At 51.3% G+C, this 18,436-nt stretch overlaps 4 protein-coding genes across 4 annotated transcripts; 2 read left to right on the top strand and 2 right to left on the bottom strand.

Annotated features, from left to right (window-relative positions):
- Nucleotides 1-188: 188 nt before the first annotated feature.
- On the bottom strand, nucleotides 189-1,510 carry NECHADRAFT_88864 (uncharacterized protein; the record flags this gene model as incomplete). The annotated part of the gene is made up of 2 exons (XM_003040225.1): nucleotides 189-1,302; nucleotides 1,467-1,510. The coding sequence occupies 2 exons, from the start codon at nucleotides 1,508-1,510 to the stop codon at nucleotides 189-191; spliced, it is 1,158 nt and encodes a 385-aa protein (XP_003040271.1).
- A 1,237-nt stretch (nucleotides 1,511-2,747) lies between these two features.
- Nucleotides 2,748-3,604, top strand: NECHADRAFT_88863 (uncharacterized protein; the record flags this gene model as incomplete). The annotated part of the gene is made up of 2 exons (XM_003040239.1): nucleotides 2,748-2,850; nucleotides 2,916-3,604. The coding sequence occupies 2 exons, from the start codon at nucleotides 2,748-2,750 to the stop codon at nucleotides 3,602-3,604; spliced, it is 792 nt and encodes a 263-aa protein (XP_003040285.1).
- A 1,903-nt stretch (nucleotides 3,605-5,507) lies between these two features.
- On the bottom strand, nucleotides 5,508-6,395 carry NECHADRAFT_88862 (uncharacterized protein; the record flags this gene model as incomplete). The annotated part of the gene is made up of 2 exons (XM_003040224.1): nucleotides 5,508-5,780; nucleotides 5,955-6,395. The coding sequence occupies 2 exons, from the start codon at nucleotides 6,393-6,395 to the stop codon at nucleotides 5,508-5,510; spliced, it is 714 nt and encodes a 237-aa protein (XP_003040270.1).
- A 1,299-nt stretch (nucleotides 6,396-7,694) lies between these two features.
- On the top strand, nucleotides 7,695-8,681 carry NECHADRAFT_88861 (uncharacterized protein; the record flags this gene model as incomplete). Its single annotated transcript, XM_003040238.1, has 2 exons — nucleotides 7,695-8,277; nucleotides 8,332-8,681. 2 exons carry the CDS (start codon nucleotides 7,695-7,697, stop codon nucleotides 8,679-8,681), a joined length of 933 nt encoding a protein of 310 aa, XP_003040284.1.
- Between the last annotated feature and the right edge of the window lie 9,755 nt (nucleotides 8,682-18,436).

Raw genomic sequence — 18,436 nt, 5'->3', positions numbered from 1 at the left:
ACGATATAGGATGGGCTCGTCCATGAACATTTCCATCACAGGTCCCACCCAGTGCCCGGACGCTTCAGTTCTTTTTTGACCAGAAACCACCATGGCACCCAACATCCATCCGTCAATCCATCCTCGTTGCAATCTCTAGTTTTAAACCAACAGGCATCGGAATCTCGGAGCGACGATGAGAAGATTCCTCATTGCTTTAATTGCGTCATGAGGGCTTCGGTCATTTCGCACCGCTCCTCCTCCAACACCTGCCTCTCTTGTTCCAGTTCCTCGACTTGGATCAGAAGCCCATGCTCTTCCCTCTCGACGAACTCTAACATATTAGTGTAGAGGCCAAGATCTTGCCGGCGATTTTCAACACGGGATGCCCTCAACTCCCCGTCTGGGGTGCTTGCCTGTGAGGTTGGATCCGTGATAATATTGGCACCCACGGCCCAAGTGAGCAGCTCTGCTTCGACTGCAGCCAGTGAGATCTCCTCATTTATCGACGCGATCACCCTTTCCAGTCTTTCCTGCTTTTTTTGTCGCTCTGCTAGGAGCTTGTTGGCTTCCGCTAGGGCCTCGTCGCTGGCGCCCAACTCCTGTGCCAATTTGTCTATCTCGTCCACCTCTTGGCTCGGTCGGCTCTCGTCATCATCGCCCAAGGATTCGAGGCGTTTTCTCTTCGATTTCTGGGGGCTGACTGTGCTCAGGCTGTCCCCGTCGCCTTGGCTGTCCCCGTCGTCTTGTGCCTCTCCCTCTCTTTCGCTATTCTGCTGGCTGGCATGAACGGCTTCACCGTTGTTGGCAACTTGATTGCCCTGACTGCCCCGTGCAGCGTCGCTCTGATTGCCCAAGCTTGACGATGGCAATGGGGAGTCTTTCATGATACTCTTCATTGTCTGCCTCGTCACCATCACCATCTCCGGCTCAAGGACTTTTCCGCCGGGATTGATGACGCCTGCTTTGTCTTTTTTCCCGACAATCTTGTCAAAGTCTTGGTAGTTCGTTGTGTCCTCCTCAATCCTCCATGTGTCCTGGGAGTTCTTGAACTTTTGTGTGACAAACCACAACACAGATAGCCCAACAGTGTCTGTCAACTTGGGTCTTCCACGCTGACAGAACCTGTCAATGGCCACGCGGAAATAGCCATTTTCCCTCCAAAGGACGTTGAGTGGCACCTTGTGTTCTAGAAGGATTTCCACAATCTCTCTCACTGAGCGATGGATATTTGAGTCTGTCATGTTACTGGGGTGGAACTTCTCAGGGTGCCACTTCCCGTCCACGAACTTGTCTTTCAGGTATGAGATATTGGCGAGAGTCCTAGCCAAGATAATGTTATTGTGGCCCGCCTTTTCTTAGACTCTTGCTCGTGAGAGGATCCTTGGTTCGACTCTTGGTACGACATGTTGGATCGTTGATGTTGAAAGCAGGCCAAGAAGTGTTGCGTGAATGAGTCAAGGTGGGTGAAGCGTACTGAAGCTTACGGGTATGACGTTTTGGAGATTTGACAGATGACAACGTTGGGCATTTGAGATGCAGATATTCTCGAGCCTTATTGAATGGTCAGAGCTAGGACTGGTTGTGCTCGAAGAGAAGATGGCAATGGGAACTTGGTTCTGGAAGTATGGCCAGCAGCGCCATTATATCGCCAGGCATGGCCCCTTTCCCAAAGCCTCAAATAGCGAGCTCCCGTCAAACGGATGAGGGGAGGGGGGCCACGGGCTTTCGCATACCGCCATACCATCAATAAATGGTCCAAATGTGCAACAGCAGAAGCAATCATAGCAAACGGCTCTGAGCACACCCACAAATGCCCTGGGCCACCCCGCTCCAGGCACGTCATAACTATCTGAGAAAACTTGGGGCGTGTCCACTGTCTTCCCATGCCGTGTTTCAGTGAAACATGCCTGCATGGGACGCTGCAGGGGAGCCTGGCAGGGGGGTTAGCGTACGAGCAAACGAAACCTTCAAGCGTCAAAGATGGCCGGGTAATTTACAGCTACAGTACAGTACAGTACAGAGTTAGGACAAGGAGGTCAAGCAAAGTGTTTGGGAATATTGTGCAAATTGAGCATTCTTTAGATGTGCAAGGCCATGCATCCACAAGTTAACTATGGGGCCCGGAGTAGACTGCAAGTGTCATGGCGATTTGCGTGGATTTGCTTCCTCGGCTACCAGTCAGACCAGGCGAGAGAAGGTTTTCTCGCCTTGGGGGGAGGGGGGGTTCCACGGCAAGAATCATGAGCATAGTATGGCCTATGTCCCAAGCCAAGGTCAATTCAACGGCTCTGACAGCGACTCTTGTATGTCACGGTCGGGACTGTCAAAGGGGCATTACAAGGGGAAAGGTGTGACGAGATTGACAGGCAGTCAGGCAAGAAGCCAAAACCTCCATGCCCCCAGTCGCAGACATCTTCATCCCCAATGCCTCGCGCACCCGAGTCACACACTGCCATGGGGAAACTCAAGTCGTCTCCCTATGCCCAAGTCAGGTCTTCGCAGCCTAGTCTTTGGCACTCTTTTTTCTTTGCTTCCGAGGCAGTTGGCTACCCGCGACAAAGAATGGTCACCGTCGCGATTCAACACATTCGGCCCAAGCTGCATCAACTGCCAGGCAGAGTGGTGATGGACTCACAATAATGCATGGCTTATGCCTACTCAAACTGACACCAGAACATTCCGTACCTACATAATGCCTCCGTCCACACGGAATAGATGCTTATTCTCAATCCTACCAGAAACGATAGTAACGATAGACAACCGCCATGGCGAGATACACCGACATCCCGAGAGCCACCACAGATACATCGGAACTGGGGATATCTAGCCTAGACGGCTTTGTTATTGCCCCAGTGGTTGGAAGCAAGAGTAAGTCAACCATGCACTCTCGTCAGGCCCTTGAACAACAACAACATCACTGAACACATGCACAGGAGAAGCCCTCGACCAAAAACACGCCGAACGACCGACAAAGAAGGCTCGAACAGACTCGTACAGGTCACTCGACACGGTGCTGACCCCACAGGCCACTGTACAGGTTAGATATCCGGGCCTCCATTACATTCGTCCTCATGGGCAACCACTGTTGGACGACCAGTATGCGACACGGCCCTCACAGTCGCGCATCTCCAATCTTTGGCCAAACCCCCGGATCACTCGATGGATGGATGACGTCCTGGAGGAATGTGCAGAGAGGACTCCAATCGGCAAACGACAAAGCAGCTGCAGGCTCGGTCCAATTCGCCCGAGCAATCTCGAGATAATCCTTGCCGGAGACGCAATGGACATGGACGAGGGCTGTCAGTTATCCCGAGCAGCGAGCAAGAACGAGACCCAAGGAAGTGGACAGCTGTCTCAGGCCGTAGACGAGATGGATATTGATGCGGCGACTAAAGGGCCTCTATCCTGGGAGGCAATGGATGTCGACCAGGGTAGTCATGCATCCTCGGACTATAAAGGGCCCAAGTTCACGTCTTGGATGAATGAGATTGTTGTTAATACGCCGGACGGATCAACTGGGAGTGTGCGGCCCAGCTCGGGCCCAAGCACGTGGGAGTGCATAGGGTTGGATATACCAGAGGATGTCGACATGACGGATTGGTGTCAATCAAGTTGCAGTTGACAGATGAGTAGAGAGTGCTACTTGTAGTGCATCGGTCGTCGGTAGTATAGCGTGAATAATCGTCGAGGTAGTCCCAGTGGACGCGCAATGAACCATGGCCAATTCAAAGCCGCATGGCCACGTATCGGTGACGAGACGAGGCGAGAGACACTGGAAAAATATTCGCTCACCTTGGAGGGACTAGTAGTTGGCCACCCAGAGGCTCTGAGCACATCACAGTGGTGCTCAACTGGGTACCACGATCGCGCGTCTGTCAGTTCTCGATATCGTGGGTGACCCGTATGGAATGGGCACGTGGATGGCCGTCCTGTGGCTGCTGAGCAAGTCCCAGGCCATCCATTGAGTGGAAGAGTGTATACTTGGATCGACATGGCGGTTTCCTGGGAATAATCCACTCCATGTCCGAAGAAGACTAGGAAACTCGGCCTGGGCCAAGCCTGCAAAGCCATTTGAGATTCCCGAGCCGTCCGTTTTGTACAACGCCGCCTTCGCTTCGGAACGTGTCTGGATGTTTTTGGCAGTGCTGGGAGGCTGAGGCGGGCATACGGGGAGCGTTCGCATGGTCCGCCCGGCATGACGAATCCAGAGAACACGCACGACAACTGAAAAGCGATGTGCAGACCGGGCTCGTCGAGATGGTGGCCGGGAAAAGGCTACTGTTGTTTATAGAGATCGAGACGGACGGCGCGTTCGTGGCATCGGGCTAGTCGGCGGAAATGCGTCTGCTCAGGGGAAGTCGGTGGTGGATGGGTGACTGATGGCGGGTGGTGATGCAGAGAACTCCTGTATGTTCGCAGCTAGAGCCGCCTGTCCCCAGAAGGAGAATCGCGTCGAACCGCGCGGGGGCTCATGATACCGACGCTGCAGGAGTTTTGACGTGCCGGGAGTGAGAGATGGATAGGCAAGGCCTCGCGCCAAAGATGGGGGGAGGAGACATGGTAGAATACGACTCTGGCGTCCTCTGGCTTTTGTCGCGTCGTCGAATTAGGCGTTCGTTCCGGGATGGAGGGATTCGATCTTGGTGCGAGATCAGAGTTCGATCTTGTGTGCCCATCTTGTCCATGGACACTGATTGGATAGGGGTCTCCGATCAGTGAGGAGGCCGCCCAATCAGCCTCCTTGGCAGAGCTCCCACTAAAGAACCAGGGTTAGAAGTGGATCGAGAAGATTCAGACTCGGTTATACCATCGCAGAGCGACGCGACCAGTACTGAGCCGACAGCTTCATTCTGTTAAAGACGTTCTGTTCAGAATGGAGGGAGGTGGGTGGGTGGGAACACGGCGAGAGTGGTCTCACGGGGCGCGCGGGGTGTTCCCCTGACTCGATTCTGGCTATCGCCGTGTTTATCCCCTTGTTCTGGAGGAGATCAAGAACTCTATGATCCTTCTGTCATGGAGATGCGGCGTATCGATCTCAAACTACCAGCAACACCGGAGCTTCGCACATGGCAGAAGCCTGATGGGGGCTGCATATGCAAGGGCTCAGCTCCCATCTCGTCAATTTATTGAAACAATGAGATATGTACGGCCTATTCCGCAATAGAATATCCAGCATGATTCAGTTCAAACCGTGCCTAGGCCGTCATGCACCACTGGCCTGCTCTGTTGTTTTTTTGCCACCTGTTTATCTGCCGGTGATGGGGCTTGGTAGAGTGTTTTGGTGTTTTGGGGTCAGCTGTCTACCCGGGAGTATTGCATCGGGCTCACCATCGTCTTTTCACTGGGCGAGCAGACAGAAAACAAGACTTGCGTCGTGAGAAAAGCATAGATTCATTCTTTGACTTTTTACTGTCTATCATTCATCACCACAAAGTCGCGCCATCTTCTCTTAATCCGTCGTATCCATTCCTCTCGCCCATCAAGAGACCGCTTTCTCGGCTCGATCCTTTCACATTTCACAATGATTATCCAACATAATCGCATCGTGTCAGTGTGTTATCTTGCGAAATGATGGTGGTTGGTGTCGCTGACTTGCAGCCCGGGCCGCCCCAGATCAGGTTGGCAAAGTCAGAAGCACTCTCCTCACGGAGGTCCATCAAGGGTAGAGACTGGTCTTTGATACATGAGCCTCTCGAGCGCACCTTGAGCCAGTCCCTGAGTCGTGTCCAGCTCTGGAGCAGTAGACAGCTGGGTTTGTTGGGCCGAGCGATCTTCCAGCGTGCGATGGACGAGGATATCTACAGCTGAAAGTTCTGGTGCCAGTCAATAGCCTCGCGAAGGGGAGTTCAGAGCTTGCCTTGGGTCTGTGCCGGGTCCTCAGTCATCTCTGGGCTAGCTTCGCGATCCATTGTCTGTCGGGCCGGACGTGGAGGCTCTTGGGTTGGTCGCTGCTGCTGAGCCCACGCCTATACTGAAGCTGGTCTCGCAGTCCTTCGTTGCCGTCCACCTCTGCGTCGTGTAGGTTGTTGTTGGGTCTGATTAACCAGACGATGGTACGTTCTCAACGCTTCTGGTGCGATGTCAATCAACTTGCTCAACGGCTCCCAAGTGCAGTTGGGCTGTGTCGGTGGGAAGCCTTCCCACTGGACTTTGTAGAGGACGTTGAGGTCATCGAAATGATGGTCCAAAACTCTGAAGACATGATAATGGTCATATCCAGTAGCATCACCTCGGCCGCCTCTGTTCTGCCAGTAGTTGTAGACTGCGGCAGGATACCTGGCTTGAGCCTCGGCCTCAGGGAAGTTGTCAGCAGTGGTATTTGGGCCGCTCTCTTGGTTCCAAATGACATTGAACGTGACTCTATGCCCGGGGATGAGGGTATGCCCCGTGATGTAGAATTGACCTGGGGCCATGTTGGTATGAACGACCTGTGTATGATGCGGACGAGCAACGAAACATTACAAGCGAAGGGAAAGAAGGCAGCGTATCAACCGCTATATGTATGTCCCCAGTCATGGTCTCTGTGGATTAGGCCTCAACGGATTCTTAACTCGTCGTTGAGCCGGGCAGGATAGAGCTGGGAGATAGGTTCAACTCGACAATAGCAGGCGTCGGACTCGTACGGCGTCAGGCATCCTATGGGTGTTCTTCTCGCACAGGACAGGACCTGGAGAGGGCTAGGCATTGATCAAGTCCCGACTCCGTACTCAAGGGGGGCAGAGGTGGGATATGTTATGTTACGTATTTACTCGGTGAGTGATGGTGTGTACAAGCCACCGCCACCATGGCCGAAGAAGCAAATCACCACTTCTTGCCAAGATCAGGCTGGGCGACAAAAGCAACAAAAGAGAGCTTCCCCTCGCCTCTTGCATTAGCTCTGTTCTCTCTCGCTTCTCCTCCTCCTCTTCCTCACTTCTCTCTAATTTTTTGCCTCTTTGCCTATTCACTTGAAAGAGCCTTGTTGGCGTCCGACACTTGCTTCACATGACTCGGGTGAACATCAGTGGGCATTTGCTCGCCAAGACTACCTATCCCGACACGCCATTTCTCGATGCACTCACTGTCACAATCTAAAACGCAGTGAGCTGACCTTTGGCCATCTTCGACAGACGGCGAACCCCAGAGATGACGTCTCAGGTCTAACTTTGCCATCTTGGGGCATGGCATGGAGATGTGTCTGCACAATATGACTTGGTTGCGGGCACTGTCCTGCCCCCGCCGCGCTGTGTAACAAGGCGCGACGTAGCAGCAAGCAAACGGCAGACAAACGGTTTCCGTGGAATAGGCTTTCGTCACCTGAATTCCTTCCTTTTCCTGCTGAATGCTTCCAACCCAGTCAAGGATATCATTTTGTCGCGTCTCGTGTCTTGACCATCAACGCAGCCATCATCTGGAGCACTACAACATCTCACTTCCTATGACATCTCCCTTTTGACCCTGATTCAATTGACCGAAAGACTTGGATTGGCCTTGACGTATCGCCCCGCTACATTGGACCCGTTCACCGTTGTCATTGTCTCCTGGTGCGTTCCCGTCGCGCGCCTCGATCACTCTCTGATAGGTTCATCGAGGCTTCTACTTCTTTGGCCAGCTTCCGGTTTGTTACCCATCTATTTAGAATGGCCTTCTTTTTACTGATATCTGCAGCCCATTGATCAGAAACACAGTCTTCATTCCCGCGATCGGGTCCGCGACGACATCTCCACAACAGGATGGCCGTTTCGCCAGCCGGGTCTGTTGGCTCTACAAAGCGCTCCTTGTCCCTCGAAGACGAGGACTACTTTAGCCCGGTTGAGTCTTCAGATGATAAGATAGAGCAGACATCGCCAGTCCTATATCCAGCGGCGACGAGAACCTCGACTGCGGACGCTGAGACACTGCCTCCGACCAGCTCCGTTGATATACCTCTTGCCGTTCCGGCTCAGCAGACCACGCCGAACGCTGGGACGCTCCCTTCTTTCGGCTCCTTGAACACCCCCCTGGCGTCTCTTGCTCAGCAGACCACACCCCTAGCAGCCTATTTTTCCAACACTGGCTGCCCGGACAAGCCCTACTTCTCGACTTCGGCGAGTAGGTGGTGTATAAATGGGCCAAACAACATCAGCCCACGCCGTGATAAAGCATTCCGAGATGTTGTGCTCAACCGCGACGACACGGACTGGTCGCCGGGTAACCAGTCCCAGCCATCACCATCCACCTCCCGCCCCCAGCCCCCAGCCTTGGGGTTACAACATGGACATGGTGTTCAAAAGACATTGGAGAAGATTGTGGAGGCTAGCAACCACGTGGAAAGATGTAGGTCTAGGTCAACCTGTGCTTTGACTTGTGGTCTCATGCTGACACACCCAGATTCCCCGGGAATGCCGTGCCAGAAACCCCCCCCTGGCCCATCATCGAAGCTCTCTCCACTGTCGGCCTCGAAATCTCTTCCCCTGCCGCCGTCCACACCGTTGACTCCCAGCGTCAAGCGTCCCCGACCAGCAGCCGACGATTTGGGTGATACGCCCCCCGCAAAACAGGTGGGGAAATATTTGAAGAAATACGGAGTGAGGAAGGAATACGAAGACTATATGGAACACAAAGCTAAGAGCAAGATGCTTAGAAAAAAGATAGAGGAGCTCGAAGATGAGTTAGTGCAGAGCGAGGACAAGGAACAATCCGCGTTGGAACGGCTACAGGCAAAATGTAATCTTGCTTGATTGGCTTGGGGATGCTCCCTTTCTGCGGGCCATGTAGTAACAAAATACCCACTAGCTAGTTGATGGAATACCCAAGACAAGGCGTCTAAGCCGTTCCCTGACCCCAGAAAGATCTTCAGAAGGATTGACCTTGCATGTCCGGTGAAGGTCATTGCGTCAGCTTGACCGTGCCTTCTGTCGCTTGCATCCAGTGACGGTGTCCTCGTGGGACGTCCCCTGTGTCTTTTATGTGAATATGGCATTTGTTGAATATGTGCTGATCGTATCTCTGCTAATCTGGCCCATAATTGAGATGGCACTCAGTCAACCTTTCCACTTCTCTCCTACGTTGATACACTGCAGCGACATACTCCACACCAGCTGTATTATACGTACCACCAGCATGACTTAGCATGGCAAGATTCATTTGTGACCTCGCTAGCCCCAGCGAGAGTACGCTGAAGATCCTCCAACCACCTGCGAAGAGCATAGTTTCCAACGAAACTTCATCGCTGACTCTCCACAAGGTGAAGCCAAACTGAACCCCAACTGGCCCATCATGGCAAGCTCCATGAGAGGTCTTCTGAACTCCGGCAGCTGGATGAATTTCTGATTGAAGCACGCGATCTGGACTATACTGCCCCCAGCCCACCCGTCGATAGTGATTCGCTTGTCAGATTATCTACGACCACTCGACTTTATATGGAGCGAAAGGATAATTAAGACCCTGGCAAGCCACTGCAGATAATTCCATGTGCCCCCCTGCCTACCAAAGTCAATTTTCTAGCCTGCGATCAGTAGAGAATGCCAAAGAAGACATTGCCCAAGCTGACAACGCATCCTCCGGCAATCAAGTCGGTTTCGAGGGTCAGGAGCACAAATTCCAGATACCTAATTCTCTTCCTGACAACCTTTGACCACCATACCCCCAGTCCCCGAAGCCTTCGTCCTGGCAATACCGTGGCCACCAAGATGCGTGCAAGCAGCCCGGGCTTCGACAACAACCCCAGCACGAGATGTATCGTCTTGCCAACGGCGCCGCCCGCTTGACTCCCACAAACCCTAATTTCAGACAACAACATCCGACTGCGGGAGCTGCTGGGGCGGAGATATAGTCCAAACCAGATTCTAGATGCCCTCTACGACCATATGCCAACACTTTGGACTTGACGGTCCCTGGACAGAGTGGTCCAAAGGCTCCCTCTCCTCTTACCTATCATAGAGCAACAGCACATTCCATTCCACGGCGAGAATGGCTCGCAGAGACGACAACACTTCACGTCGCCCGACCGCTTCCCGATTGACACCCAATCTCCTCCCCACTAAGAATTACTCGACGTTCATGTCATGTCGGTCTAGGCGCAGGCTAATTCTCACGGTCAACGCCTTTCCCACTCCAAACATCCGAACGAGCCTAGAGTGTTTCCGCAGGAGGAGGTCGATCGTTTTACGAGTAGTAGAAGTGGTAGAAGAAGGAGGACAAGAAGTAGAAACATGAGCTGGAGTGCCAGCTGGGAGGGCATCGGGAGGACTAGAAGTAGGATCATCCATCGACAGGAGCTTGGACGGCTTGGTCGTTGGAAAGGGCGTGGGAAAACTAGGTTGATGATAGTGATCCTTGTCTCTAAAGGTTGTTATTGACCGCTGTAGTAAGGATATGGTATGAAAAAACATGACTATGTTTAATGTAGATGCATAGGTATGTGCCTCGTCATACGTACATATATAGTCTTTATCACCGGTATATTGGAGACAGAAGCTCCCATCACGCTGATCCCGTACTCTGCCACCTACAACAAGCATGAGGGAACAGAGCACTCCTTATCAACTATCCAAAACGAAGACAATTATGCCATCAAAAGACCGACGCATAACAGTGACCATCCGCCAACTAGTAAGGGAGTCCAGACACAAGAGTTGCTGCTCAAATGCCAGCCGAGAAGGCAGAAATTCCCGACTGCAGAGTCCGCGCTCTGGAAGATGTCGTAGACGGGGCTCTAGTCGAGTTCCATTGAGACGACCCCAGACCCAGAGCCGGTCTGGAGTTTGCGCCGGATATGGAGCTTCCGGTGTCGACTCCGACTAAACTACGCTCGTCGTTGACCGCTCTGGCAACGGGCTTCGCTGCAGATCAGCGGTTGGCCTGGCCGTGCTCCAGCTGCCCCTGGAGATACTTCGGTTCCCCGACGACGTCGATGATCGGTTAAGGACACTTGGAGTCTGTGGAGAGGCTGATGGTCCTCAGAGTACGCTCCGAGCCGCCGAGCATTCTTGCTACTCTTCTCATCACGTTTATCTGCTTTCGACCCTATCCAGCGGCACTTGTCAGTAGAAGAAAAATACATACCAGGTAAGCCAACGGGAGACGCCGCGCCTAGACAGGAACCAGAAGCTGACCAGTCAACCCAGCGTCCATAGCCAGGGCGTTCATGGAATCAAAATTGTCAATCTTCTCCCCGTCTTCCTGGAAGTTCCTGTTTCCTTACTGCTCGGGCGCACTTTGATAGCCCTGATGTCTACTGGGTCGTGATAATGCACCGTCCCAGGCTGACTGGCGAGGGAATGGCCCTCACAGCCAGTCTTCTTTACCCATTGGTGACATATGTAGCCAGGCGAGGTACAGCATAATATCCAAATCACCCGTCATAAAATGGCGGCCACATGTTGAAAGATGCAGACCCTGGCATGGGGCAGGGGGGCTCAGATCAGGTGTGCAACAACTCCTCCCGCATCGCCATTTTAGTGGGCAAATCTCAACGTTACACATACAAAGACAAGCCCGAAAGGGATGCCTAATTAATTGACAACTAGAGTACCCACCGATCATACGTAAATCCGCGGCGTTCTCGCTCATAAGGTTCCATGAGGCAAGAACCTGGAGACATTTGACATCTCAGAAATGAATTTGATATGTTTCATCAAGGAAATGGATTTATGTGCTCAAATATAAACTTGTATAAATGGTGTTTGGTGGTGGTTAGTGTTTCTGTAGTCTTCTTTGTTCGACCGGCCAAGCGCAAACCTGGCCCATCAAGACAAACAAATAACTATGCAGATAATGCAAGTACAAACTCGTACAGCTAATGAAGCGAGAACCTCAGGACTCAAACAAGGGAGACTTCAAAGGGCACGGAGTCTCCCTTGGGGCGAAGCAAGAGGAACTCAGCTTGGGAATAAACGCCGACGTAAGTCCAAGAGCAAACCAGGGCCAATGCATAGTCGGGAGTACACATGGCCATGTAGGGCAGCGAGAGCAACCCTCGAGACTCAAAGCAGACATGATTGCCTTCAGGTCATGAACCGGGTGGGAAGTGAGGACAGCTCGAGCTATCGTCACGCAGACAGCAGGTGTCTGCGGTCACTCCACAAGGCTGAGCCCACCTCAGCAGAAGCTGTGGTGAGTTGACAAGGAAGAGGAAGAACAGGACAAAGGGCAGGTTGGAGGAGTAGGCAACATATGAGCATTCCCTCCTGGCCGAATGCGAGCTGACTCTGACGAATGGGTCCATCCAAAGGAAGGCCAAGACAATGGGAATAGACTCGGTCTTCTGGCTCGGTTATCCCATCGAGGGCCGGGTTTTGAGTATAACAAAAAACAGATTATCAACGCATCATAGCATTGTATCCCAATTAATACAGTGGCCTCTTTTTTAGGGCAAGGTCTGCACTTGTGCTTCCGGTACGGGATGTTGGCGAATCGAGGGGATAAAAACATGAAGAAACCGGGCATTTTTACCCCCAAGGGCCAGGTCCCAAACATAATCATTTCGAGAGTACGTATACCGTAGATCGCTATGGAAAACTCGGGATTTCACTCCAAGCTAAGTAAGCGAAGCAAGATGGCCCAGCCTTGACGGGGAGGGGAATCAGATCAAGGGCCAACCCCCCAGAAGAAAGTTTTCCGCGGAGAATCAGGCATTTGGTATGGACAACGTGGGCAGTTAATGGTTAATACTTGGAGTATAAAATTCCACGGAGAATATGGAAATCAGCCAAACCCAAAATGCAGCCAACCAACAGCAAGGAGCCTTTGTAACACCACGAAGAGAAATTCCCACGGAAAAGTCGGGATTCACGTGCCAAAGAAATTTGGGATGACACTGAGAGGCAGATATTGGTGCCGGGAAGAAAAATGGCAGGGCAAAACTCGGGTTTTGAGCCTAGTTCTATCGTGATAGCTTCTAGTGCGGAGTAACCATGCCGCTGGCGAGAATACGAACAGAGCATCTGGGCACTATGGGGGCGAGAAACCACGGAAGAAAGCACCGAAACCATAAGTTGACTATTCTAGTTGTATATTTGATGGGCAAGAAAACGCACATGGCACTCCTGAATGCCTGCTCATGCCCCAGTCTTCGTCAACGGGTCAGGCTAGGAAGCCAGTATGATTCCCTCAAGGCCTAGCGCTAACAAGGAGATGACCAATTATTAAGAAATCGACTGCTCAAGGTCAAGCACGGTGAGACTTGGATATGGGAATCAGTAGGCAATTCTGTCCTGCAAGTCATCCATGCGGTCTGCTGAAGCGACGGTATTGCGATCTCGGCACAGTACCCAACTTGGGCAATCTGATTTGGCGCAGCTTCATGTTTAGATCCTCTACTTGAACCCCGTTGTTGTTGGTTGCACTACTTTACAGCTCTAAGTATCGTTGCGTCTCTCAGCATCTTCCGTTGCACTATGCAAGCCTGCGGGTTCCTCCTTTTATCTCAGAGGAATCTGGGCTTCCTGCCATGTGTCGATGGATGTCCAGCCCCTGAGTCACCGTTCTCCTGTAAGCCAATGTTCGACCAAATGGTCATCTCACTTGGCGAATTTGCCATAACTCATAAAGGTATGCTAAAAGGGTTGACGGGCGAGGGGTCCCTCATCATCTTGACGCAGTGACATTGACGGCTCAAAGCTTTTGGCCTCGGTGTGCACATGCCGGGTTTCTCGGCCTACACGCTCGATGGTTGAACATGCCCGCTGAATTCACTCCAAACACAGAACGGTGGACGATCGGGTATTTGTAACTTGTGGGTGAGGAAGAACAGCGTATAAACATGAGCGAAACAAGGGAAGAGCAGCAGAACTCCCCGGAACCCGGCCAAGACCAATCCGAGGACACAGTCAACTTGAACTTGTGCACTTCAAAAATAGCAAGAAAAGGTAGAATATCTATACAAAGATAGCTCAGGGTCTCCAAGGTTGCCCATACGAAACTCATCAAGGCCTCCGAGACAGGCACGACTGGTCATGTGAAGCCAATACCATGGGCGACTCGATATCCTCCCAGACGATGAGCAGCTACCTTGAGAGCAAGATAAAGAACTAATAGTGGCCGCAGAAGCTTTGCTTTCTTTCCAAGAAAATACACTCGAAAACGGATGTGGCAATCAAATAGGGTTTTACTTGCTTCTCCGGTGGCGCCGGGTATGTCGTCGTTGCATGGCCGGGAACATGTTGGCTTTCTTTTCTCCTGGTGGGGTTACATGTTACAGGTAGTCTTTTAGTCAGGATCTACTCACCAATTCACTGGCCATGATGACTCTTTCGTGCCCACGCCGGTACAGTAGAGTCTTGCAATCCGTGGCGAGACTACGGTCAAAGCAGTCTCACATACGACGTTTATAAAAGGGATCCAGAATATGGCCAATCTTCTACAAGGTAGGAGGCAGCCAGATCATGCCATCCAAAATACCCCGATCCTCCATCTAAGACTTGATGAACGTCTTAGAAGCGGCACATGAACCCCCCCCTTTTGTCATGGGGTACTGAAACAGATTCAATCTACTTCAGACACTTTCTAAATCACTCACTTACGCGCTATGCCTAGAACTTGGCCCTCTGGACTACCATGGTAGAGCGATGCGCGTCCACACAGAGCCCCTTTGCTGTGGCCCCTGTAACGTGGTATAGTATCGGCACGGCATGGAAGCACGGTTGCCCCCTCTCCCGGTTCCGTCTCGCCGGATCGAAATGCTACTATTCAAGCTCAAGGATGCCCACCAAACAAGGTGTCGTCTCTCAATTGGAGCTCGCAATATTGAAAGGTTACCATTCATGCCTCACTGTTTCCACCTTTCCATATAAGCTTGAGTCTCCTAATTCGATCCCGCCTGGTTGAAATACTGCTATTAAACTGTCATCAGTCCGATCCCCAAAGAGAACAAGCAGATGATGCTCCTTTATCAACCGCTGTCGTTTAACGCTTGTGTACTCTATAACCCATGAGGTGCCTGTTCGATAAAAATTAAAAGTCGTTAACTAGGAGCTGGTGCATTAGCGTTTGTGGAGAATTTGGACTCCCCACTGTACTCATAGGTATGCTTGTGCCTCTCAAGCATCTCGAGCATCATATACAAGACGTGGGGCAATCTTATGTTTCCATGGCCTTCATTGACCCAAAGATCGAACCCACCCGTATGCAGGGCCAATAACTGAAAGGAACATAAGTGAGTTCTCCCCCGACGTGAAGCTTACAAATATGAACAGACAGGTCTCGTTCGATCTCTTGTAGATACTATTTTACGAAGCAACGGACTGTGAAGAGGCCAGTCTTGTGTTGAACCCAGTGTCCTTACCATTGTGGCCACCCAACCTCTCAAGGGCAAATATTTTCACGAGGACCATCCATGCTCATATCGGTCTGATTCTACGGCCCCAAATCATCTGTAAACTAAAAGATTATCCTCTAGCACGAACTATTGAAGGTCAGGGCTATCTCTTCTGTCGCAGATAATTCCACTCATTCACCAAGGTTTGAGAGTACGTCGTTTCCCAGGAGCGAAATCGGGAGTGGTTGAATTATAGCATTGGTGCAGGGCTTATTGCTAAATAGTGCCCCCATTGATCTGACGAGCTCTTCATCTGGGCCCTGGATGTGTTGGTCGTCGGATTAGAGATCTTGGAGCAAGCTTCCATACCTGACCTGCCCCGACAAGCAGTGGTGCAGGCTCTATCCCAAGTCTCAAACAACAGTCTCAAGCACGCTAGGCAAGGTAGATAAATCAGGGTATGGTGTCCCAAAGAAGATAGCCAGCCGGTATGTAGTACCTGCTGAAAGACATGTTTCAATTTGGCTGCAACGCCTTGATGACTGGATGTCCCATTCGTAGTACGGAGATGAATTCTCTTAATCCCATCAGCGCAATTGCTGACAATCACTCATTGTTTCTCATCCCCTCAACGTGTCATCTATGCGCCCCATTGGTGAGCAGCAGCCCCCGGGACCCTCATTTCTCTTGCAGCATTCACAAATGTCTAAAGGGAAGTCGGGCTCAGGAGCTCAGGACAGAGAATCCAACTCTCAAGGCTCGAGGTCCTTGACGTGCTAAATTACATCCAAAAGAATTTCCCTACTAGCATGAGCAGTAAGCAGTCCTCCCAAAGCCTTGGGGTTATGGTACTGACCCCACGCAGTCCGATACTCGCTATGAGAGCTTTAATAGTTCATTCACACTGGCATGGCATTTGGACATTTCAAAGCTCTTGGCCAACTCCATATTGCTTGTCTAGTGCTTCTATCTTGTCGAATCATTCGCGTTTCCCAGCAAATTAAGAAACTCAAAAGCAACTTGCGGTTGGCGCGCCCTTTCATGAGCCTAATCCTGCCGGCGGCGAGCCTGAGTATGATCCCTGACTCGTCACAAAGTCATCTTTATGGTGTGCCCCTATCTGGCGGAGTAGGGTTAGGCCTCTACTGGAAGGACGTAGTGGGAGTCGTCCCTGTATAAGCCCTGTCCCCCAAGCCCTAGCCAACCATACATCCATCGAAGCGAAGAAAAGACCGATTTCGAGTGAACCTACCCGATATGCTCCCTGCGGACGACGATGGGTATTGTGCAATGTATTGTGGCTACGTTTCCGTCCCCTTTCTCAACGTCTCTCCATCCAGCCCTCACACGCATCACCAAGTTCTGGTTACGAAACCCATTTCAACGTCAAGTTGAATTCGTATATGTATCAAGGAAGGCGAATGAAGCCTCATTAATACGGACGTACTTGGAGCGCCGTAGAAGCTAGCTCCTTCAACGACAATAGATTCGACAGCAGCACGTGAATACCGGCAATCATTCATGAACCACGTGGCCATGGCTTGGGATAAGGCGGTATAGGGGGTGCAATCTATGTCCGTTCCCAGAATGGCTCTACAAAATGATCATGTTGCGCCATGGCATAAGAGGCTTAGCATATTGACGGTTACATAGCCATATCCGCACCTGACTCGGCGAATGGGTCTTTGAGCTCACGCGATGGCGTCAACACCAACGTCGACTACGTCGTGACGCAAGAAGAACCATTGCTATCTCTCTATAAAAACAGCTAGAAACTTGTGCTACAGCTCCAGGGCCGGCTCCATCGAAACAGTGGTGATCTGGCTCGTATGTCCCTCAAGACTGTGAGTTTGGTGAGAAAGCTCGTGACAGAACGGATGGCTCAGTTCAACGTCAGGATAAATGTCACACCCACGACGACCACTCGTTGATCACCAAGAAGGTTCACTCATCATCATCTGAGATTGGTGGATTGACATTTGGCCGGCCACAGCTGGGAGCCCTACAAATGAGGCATTGTCCCAAGCACTTGGCAATCATCCTAGTGTCCTGAGGTAATATACGCCAGTGCCGGTAGGAGGCGGTGCTTACGAGAGGGGCGAAAGGTATCTGGAGTGAGTCGATGACGAAGGTTAGGTTCATTCCAAGAGAACCATACTGTGAAGTTTTCCGTGTGAGCTGGATGATGTAGGAGAAGAGCTCATGGTCCGCTTTCAATTTCCACAGTCCGTAGAGTCAATTCAAGGCAAGCTACGGATAACAGATCCTGGTTGAGGTCATGCGCGTCGCCCATACACAGGTAATGTCTCAATGTTATTCAATGACGTCATTGACGCTTTTCCCAGGGCTGGTGATCTTTGTCCGGATGAGAAGCTGTGGCCTAAGCGTATCTGAGCGCTGTGGATTACTTCCTCGGCCTTGGCCACCATTGGCGGCCTCTCTTTGTAGAAGAACAAGGCTCGTTCAACCCTATTTCGAACGCTTGCTACTCTAAAACGTGCTCTGTTTAGAAGAGGCCAAGATGGGTGGGAGCCGGCTCCAAGTAGCGAGGGAAAAGCTTGGTGGCATAAGGCAATATAGATAACAAGCTCGCCAGGTGAATATTTTCCATGAGCAATAATTAAATTCCAAGAGAAAGAGGTGAAATCCTATAGGAATCCATCTGTGACGGGCCGGACTAAAGCCCATTCGTGTATCCCAGCAACCCAGTACATGCATGCGCGGCCATGGAGTCGCTGGAGCGACAGAGACAGAGATGTAGAAGTAACACAGATTGCTCTTCTCTCGGAAACCAATTAGAAATAGACTATTATTAATCCGATCCGCTTAGATAAGATACCTTATAATATGCCTTATATACTCTTCTATACTTATTTCTTTAACCTTTAATTAACTTAGTTAACCACTGTTTAATAAAACCAGCGTTGAAGGGGGCAATGGATCGATATTTGCCAGACTAGACGACTCATCGAAGCGATTTGCCATTGCATGTGGACTGGACTGCATATGCATAAGTCACACATATCACAAGCTTGCTAGGGTTGACAATCAAAAGCGACATCTTATGCGGCATCTTGTCCAAACGTGCTCCAAGCAATGGTTGGAGGAATTGCCCATTCTTTCACTCGACTAATGTGGGTTACCTATGCAGCGGAAATTATTCTTTGACCACCACGATGCACGCGGACAGACAGACAAAAGATGCACTCGGCCTCTCGCCTCGGGACATTGCGCCTG

Source organism: Fusarium vanettenii (assembly GCF_000151355.1).
Source record: "Fusarium vanettenii 77-13-4 chromosome 17 genomic scaffold NECHAsca_74_chr17_3_0, whole genome shotgun sequence".
Lineage (NCBI taxonomy): Eukaryota > Fungi > Ascomycota > Sordariomycetes > Hypocreales > Nectriaceae > Fusarium > Fusarium vanettenii.
This window is presented reverse-complemented; position numbering and strand designations above follow the sequence as displayed.